Here is a 6,303-nt window from a genome sequence, read left to right on the forward strand (position 1 = left end):
CCGCGCCGGAGGCCGCGAAGTCCACAAACGACTGGAAGTAGCCGCCGTCCACCCTCGCCACCTCCTCGTGGATCGCCTGCGCCGCGTGCTTCAGCGGCCGGCCCAGCAGGTCGCCCACCGTGGCTCGCGGGAACGCCCACAGCACCAGGTTGCCGAAGTACTCCGCCGGCTTCCCCAGCCGGTGCCGCCCGTCCACGGATATCCGGATCGACGTCGCCTCGCCGGGGCTCAGGTCCCGCGCCCGCGTCATGGTGCGCCAGAGGTGGGCCAGGATGGTCTCGAACCGGCTGAACGGCCGCCCGCGCCCCTCCGACGCCCTGGCGCGGAGCCCCGCGATGAAGTCCTTGGTGAAGTGCGCCTTGTGGATGACGATGTTGCTCTCGGCGCCGTCGTCCCCGTGGTGATGGCCGGCGGCGGGCGACGGCCGGTGGTACTCCCTGCTGCGGTGGTCGTGCTCCGGGCGAGCCGGCGAGGAGCGCGGCTTGAAGAGGTCCTTCTGGTGGTGCACGGGCGGGAGGCCCATGGGCAGCCCCCTGGTGGCGCGGCCCCAGGCGACGAGGAAGTTGCTGGTGGCGTGGCCGTCGGCGACGACGTGCTTGGACGTGAACCCGACCGCGAGGGAGCCGCAGCGGAACCGCGTGAGCTGCAGCAGCACCACCTCCTGGTGCTCCGCGTCCAGGTCCGGGTGCAGCTTGAGCAGCGCCGGCGTGGGCTTGGCCGGGGCCATGTCGACGAGGTCGGCGTCCACGGACGCCTCCACGAGGCGCGCGCCGCGGTCGTTCAGGACCACGGCCGGCGCGCCGTCGGGGGACTCGCCGACCTTGCCCGCGAACGCGCGGTACTGGGAGAGCACGGCCGCGAGGCCCTTCTCGATGGCGGCGGTGGACGGCGCGGGCGGCGCGAAGGCGTAGATGATGGCCATCTGGATCTGGTACGTGACCGTGTCGAAGACGGACAGAGGGATGTACTCCGTGGCCGGAGCGCCGGCCTTGTAGGCCGGCTTGACGAGCCTGGAGCTCAGCACCTTCACCTCCATTGCTGGCTAGCGAGCTCGAGCTCCGTGCACTGAAGTCGGACCGGCGACGAGGAGTTTGCTAGCTAGGTGGCTGCCGCAGTGCTTGTGCTGCCTGTACGGTTTGCTCGTTCGATGGTGCCAGTGGCGACATATATAGGGGCCGCATGGCTGAGACTTTTGACCCGGCCGCCCCTGGCTCATACATGCGCACGTTTGACTGGGCTGCCGCAAAGGTGTTCGATCAAAGGTCACAGCTCTCAAGTCTCAACTCTCTGGCCGTGGCCGGTCCAGTACGTGGTAAAGCAGTAAGTACATAGAGCTTTGCATGTTGTATTGTTTGGACAACGTGACTTTTCACACAAGAAAAATCTGCACGTTTTTTAGGCGCGCGAAACTACTTTATTCAAGAGACACTCCTTGCACGACCGATGATCTAAGGGAGTACCTAGAACTCATTTAGATGAGACGTAATTTGGTCTCATTCATCTGGAAAACAAGAACGGATACAACCCACGTCAGCACACACGCATCTTATAGCACCACATTCAATGGCTATAAAAAAATGAATGAGACCAAATTAAATCTCATCTAGATGAGTTCTAGCAAAACTGATGATCTAAACGTGCAAATTCAAGCATAAGATCTGATCAAATGCTTAGCTGACTCTGTCGTCCATAAACTATTTGACACCTTGCAAACCAACCTGTAGTTGAATGACTAGATGGATAGTGGTATCTCAGCCCATCAGAATTTATATTTTGATGCTCGTATTTATCCTGGATTTATTTTAATATTTTCAGCAATGCGTGTTCAGTGAGAGGAGAATAGGAGACGTTTCCGTCAACTACGAGATGCCTACGGTGACTTCGTAAAATCTGAAGATGATATGCCAGCTCAGTCTCTCGAAGGTGTTCATAGGGGTACGGTGTGTGTGTTTATAGGGGTAAGAGTATGCACGTACATATGAGCGTTAGCGTCTGTATTGCATAAAAAAACTATTTGACGCCTTCAGTTGACAATTTGCCCGAGGATATAATCATTTAATAATGTACTTAATTAGACAGGACGTACAGCCAGTTGCCAATTGGTCACACATTCTGCGTGAAAAAAGAGACATCAGTCGTCCAATTCCAAGTTTGACATGCAATAACCACATGTTTTTTAGGGCATCTCCAATGCCGATCCATAAATTTCCTCCCACATCCGTCCGCGGATTGGGGGCACTAGTCTATGGACACGAACGCGAGAGCCGGCCATCCAACGCTGCTTGCATACATCCGGCTTCCCTGTTTGTTTTGAAAGTCTTGCACGTTTAAATAGCCGCAACATAGACTACCGATGTTCAAATAGTTGTGTGCAACACTAGTTCAAATTCAAAAATGTTTAAATATTATATTCCAACATTGTTGTCCCCTTTTAACCGTCCACAGATGCTCAATCAGATCTTCCTTCAGCTATTTGTGAGTTGCCCGATGCTGAATTTTTGATGCATTTGAGTAAACTCTTCAAATGTGGCCGATTCTGGCCTGGAAGTTCGATAGGATCACCCATGTTCTCAAATTGTAGAGCTGTCGCAGCATCCTCACCCTCATCCTCGACGATCATGTTGTGACTGATCACACAACATGTCATCACCTCCCACAAGGTCTCCGGATCCCATTATTTAGCATATCCACGAACAATTGCAAAACATGCCTGTAGAACTTCAAATGCCCTCTCGACATCCTTTCTAACCGCTTCTTGTCTTTGGGCAAAGTGAGACTTTTTCTAGCCAACTAGGTTAGAGATGGTGTTGACAAAGATAGCCCACAGAGGATAGATGCAATCAACTAGATAGTAGCCCAAGTTATACTCATGTCCATTGACAGTATGGTGGCAGGGAGGAGCTTTTCCTTCAGCCAGCCTCGAGAATGATGATCGCTACAGCACATTGATGCCATTGTGAGACCCGAGCATGCCAAAAAAAGAGTGCGAAATCCAAAGCTCACGTGATGCAACTGTTTTAAAAATGATGGTGAGCTTCTTAACATGACCTTGGCATTGCCCTTGTAAAGCCGCGGGCAGTTCTTCCACTTCTAATGCATGCAGTCAAGAGACCCAGCAAGCATGGCCACCCTCTTGGTTCTGAGATTTTCAAGAGCCTCTCAGCGTCTGCCACCGTTGGTTCTCGCATGTACTGAGGTCCAAACACCTCGACCACAACAGTTGCAAACCTACCAATGGTATCTCCGCATGTGCTCTTAGACATCCGTAGGTACACGTTTTACAAATCAGCGACCATGTCATATGCAAGCATTCGCAGTGCGTCTGTGCACTTCTGATAGCCAGAGAACCCAAAACTTCCCACGACGTCCTTCTTGAAGATGAAGTAGTCATCATAGGACCAAACGCCAGAGTACAAACGATTGAAGACAGTCTTGCGCATCCAAAAACGCTGGTGAAAATAGTCAACGAATAGTGCAACGGGGGCAAAGTAGTCGTTCATCAGTGTCAAATGGCCGCGCGCCCTGTTGCGGTTGAGCACTTGATGATTCTTGGTGGAACCCTTGAAATTGAGAACACGCTCCTCCACACGCTTCGCGTCTTCAAGGATTGCCTGCATCGTCGCCGTCTCATCCGTATAGTCCTCTTCATCGGACGAGTCATCAGATGACTCGACATAGTGCTCGTGTATGTACTCCAAATCCAAATCCATTGCTTGAAAGAAGCATGGACAACTTTTTTAGCTCCCGCAATTCATCGAACAGTTGTCGGGCATGTTGAGTATAGTAGTAGCGGATGGTATCTGGCGGGGCAGTCGGAGGAGAGGGGTGAAACAACGACGAAGGAGAAGCGGGGTGGGGCCCGGGTGGAACGCCGGAGGTGACGGAGACATAGAGTTCTGGTAGGGGTGTGGCATGGCGGCCAGGGTGGCGGAGCGACGACGAAGGCAAGAGAAGAAAAAGGAAGGATGGAGGCGCAGGGTCCGAAAAGGGTTTTGGGTGGGCCGAAGGCGTTGGAGGCCTACGTGGCTGCTGTCTGGACTCTCGCAAAGCTTCACGTTTCTCTCTGGTTTGCCAAAAAAGTATGTCCGGATATCTCAACGTACCGTTATAGCCTGCGTTGGATAGCAAACCGCGTTCTGATCATGTGCTCCGTACAGTTACGGGCGGTTTGAGAGTCCGCTTTGAAAACGCCCTAAAGGAGTAAGTACATAGAGCTTTGCATGTCGTATGCTCGGGTCAATGTTTGGAAGGCGTGACTTCAACACACTCCTCGTTCGGTAGAGTAAGATCGTCGACGTTTTTGGTCAGCGTTCGTGTGTCATATTTGACGTCTTGACTTGACAATTTGCCCGAGCGGATAATAATCATATAATAATGTATTTAATTAGACAGGTGGGGACACGCGCGTACAGTCAGTTGGTCACACATTCTGCGTGAAAAAAGAGACAGCAGTCGTCCAATTCCAAATTCTTTTTGTCTGTTTGCGACATGCCAACAACCAAACCTAGATATGCGACATTTCGGGTCTGTACGTAAGTAGTCTACCCTCCGTTCCAAAATAGATGACCCAACTTTATACTAACTTTAGTACAAAGTTGGGTCATCTATTTTGGAACGGAGGGAGTAGTATAGTAGGTCTCTTGGATGCACGCATATAAGCTAGGATTATCCTGCTAATCACTCTAGTAAACCATGTTTGACGGACCGATCTCGTGTCTTTGGGTTGACACATATCAGCCGGTATAGGGGTCGCTCAAACTGGAATTTTGGTACATCAAGCTTTGTTCACCCCATCGCTATCTTTTTTTTTTGGAACTTACACCCCATCGCTAATTAACCCACTTAACCAAGTCCAAACGCGCGCAAGAAAAAAAGGTTAAAAGCCAAAGTTACCTCGGTCTCTTTTTCCTCACGTGCTACGTCCACGACACCAAATGCCAGATAAGCCCCACAAGTAATATTTGTTTTATTAAAAGCCCCACCACACTAATTTTGGAGTACTTTCGCATTAGGGCACTCGTATGTATAATGGTCACTGGTGTTTTGGCATTGCATAAACATGATTCATTAGAGGCGGCGAATTTGGCAAAAGTGCAGGAAAGAAAAGTTTATGCTAAAGAAATATACAGGCCTGCATATGCTGGTGCATGCATGGTAAGTTAAACAAGGAAGCTAGAAAATGAGGGGCAATGCTAGACATACCTTAAAAAGATACATAAGCAAACGGGCTGTCCAACTTAGGGGGTTATTATTGGGTGTCGGGAGAGGGATTCGCCCACCCCCCTGAAAATCGGATGGGGGAGGAAGGGGGGGGGGGGGAGATTAATTGGTTGGAAGGATTACTTAAAGCTTCATACAAGTTACGTAGGTGTAGTCGGTAAATTTCTATATTGTATAACTTTAGCATGGTAAATATTGATATTTTTTCACATAAATATGGTCAAACTTTATGAAGTTTGACTTTAGACAGTTTTTATATGCAGAGTAAAAAGGAACGGGAGGAATACATAAGGCTTTGCAAGTTGTATAAATGTTCGGGTCAATGTTTGGTAAAGCGTGACTTCAAACGAGAATCTGCACATTTTCGGCGCGAAAGCACGCTAAAACTTCTCCTCTCGCCGCTCGTTGCCGTTAGGTAGAGTATAAAGAGCCTCAACGTTTTCGATCAGCGCCGGCACGAGATTGTGTGTCATACTTGACGTCTTGACTTGACGATTTGCCCGAATCATATAATAATGTTCTTAACTCGACAGGTGGAGACACGTACAACCAGTCAGCCGGTCATACATTCTACGCGAAAAAAGGACAGCAGTCCTCTAGTAAACCTTGGCCGGTCATACATTTGTACGTAAGCAGTCTGCTAGGTCTCTTGGGTGCATAAGCTAGGATTATCCTGCGTGCTAATTACTCTAGTAAACCATGTTTGACCGACCGATCTCGTGTCTTTTGGGTTGACACATTTTTGGTCAAATTGCAAGAAGAAATTGTTTTGGGTCGTAATTTATATATTACCCACACAAATTTCAAAAGCAGTACCATAACCTACGCAAGTGAGAGCTGCATGGAGAAACTTCAACATTAATAGACAATCAACGGATGCCACTGAGTATGACGTGGAGGGCCAACCTATCAGCCGGTATGGAGGTTGATCGTGTCGATTACACTGAAATTTTGGTACTTATTACAAAGTTGTACCAAAGTAATGACAATTAATTTGAATCGAACGAAGTACTTCAATCTTGTTCACCGCATCGCTAACTATAAACTACTTAGCCAAGTCCAAACTCGTAAGAATCTGGTTAG

The 6,303-nt window shown here is 49.6% G+C and overlaps 1 protein-coding gene across 1 annotated transcript; it reads right to left on the reverse strand.

Annotated features, from left to right (window-relative positions):
- Positions 1-6: 6 nt before the first annotated feature.
- LOC119347100 (putrescine hydroxycinnamoyltransferase 3-like) lies at positions 7-1,097 on the reverse strand (the record flags this gene model as incomplete). The annotated part of the gene is made up of 1 exon (XM_037616063.1): positions 7-1,097. A coding segment is annotated over exon 1 (1,030 nt), but the record flags the coding sequence as incomplete, so codon positions are not given.
- Between the last annotated feature and the right edge of the window lie 5,206 nt (positions 1,098-6,303).

This window comes from Triticum dicoccoides, unplaced genomic scaffold, assembly GCF_002162155.2.
Source record: "Triticum dicoccoides isolate Atlit2015 ecotype Zavitan unplaced genomic scaffold, WEW_v2.0 scaffold58420, whole genome shotgun sequence".
Lineage (NCBI taxonomy): Eukaryota > Viridiplantae > Streptophyta > Magnoliopsida > Poales > Poaceae > Triticum > Triticum dicoccoides.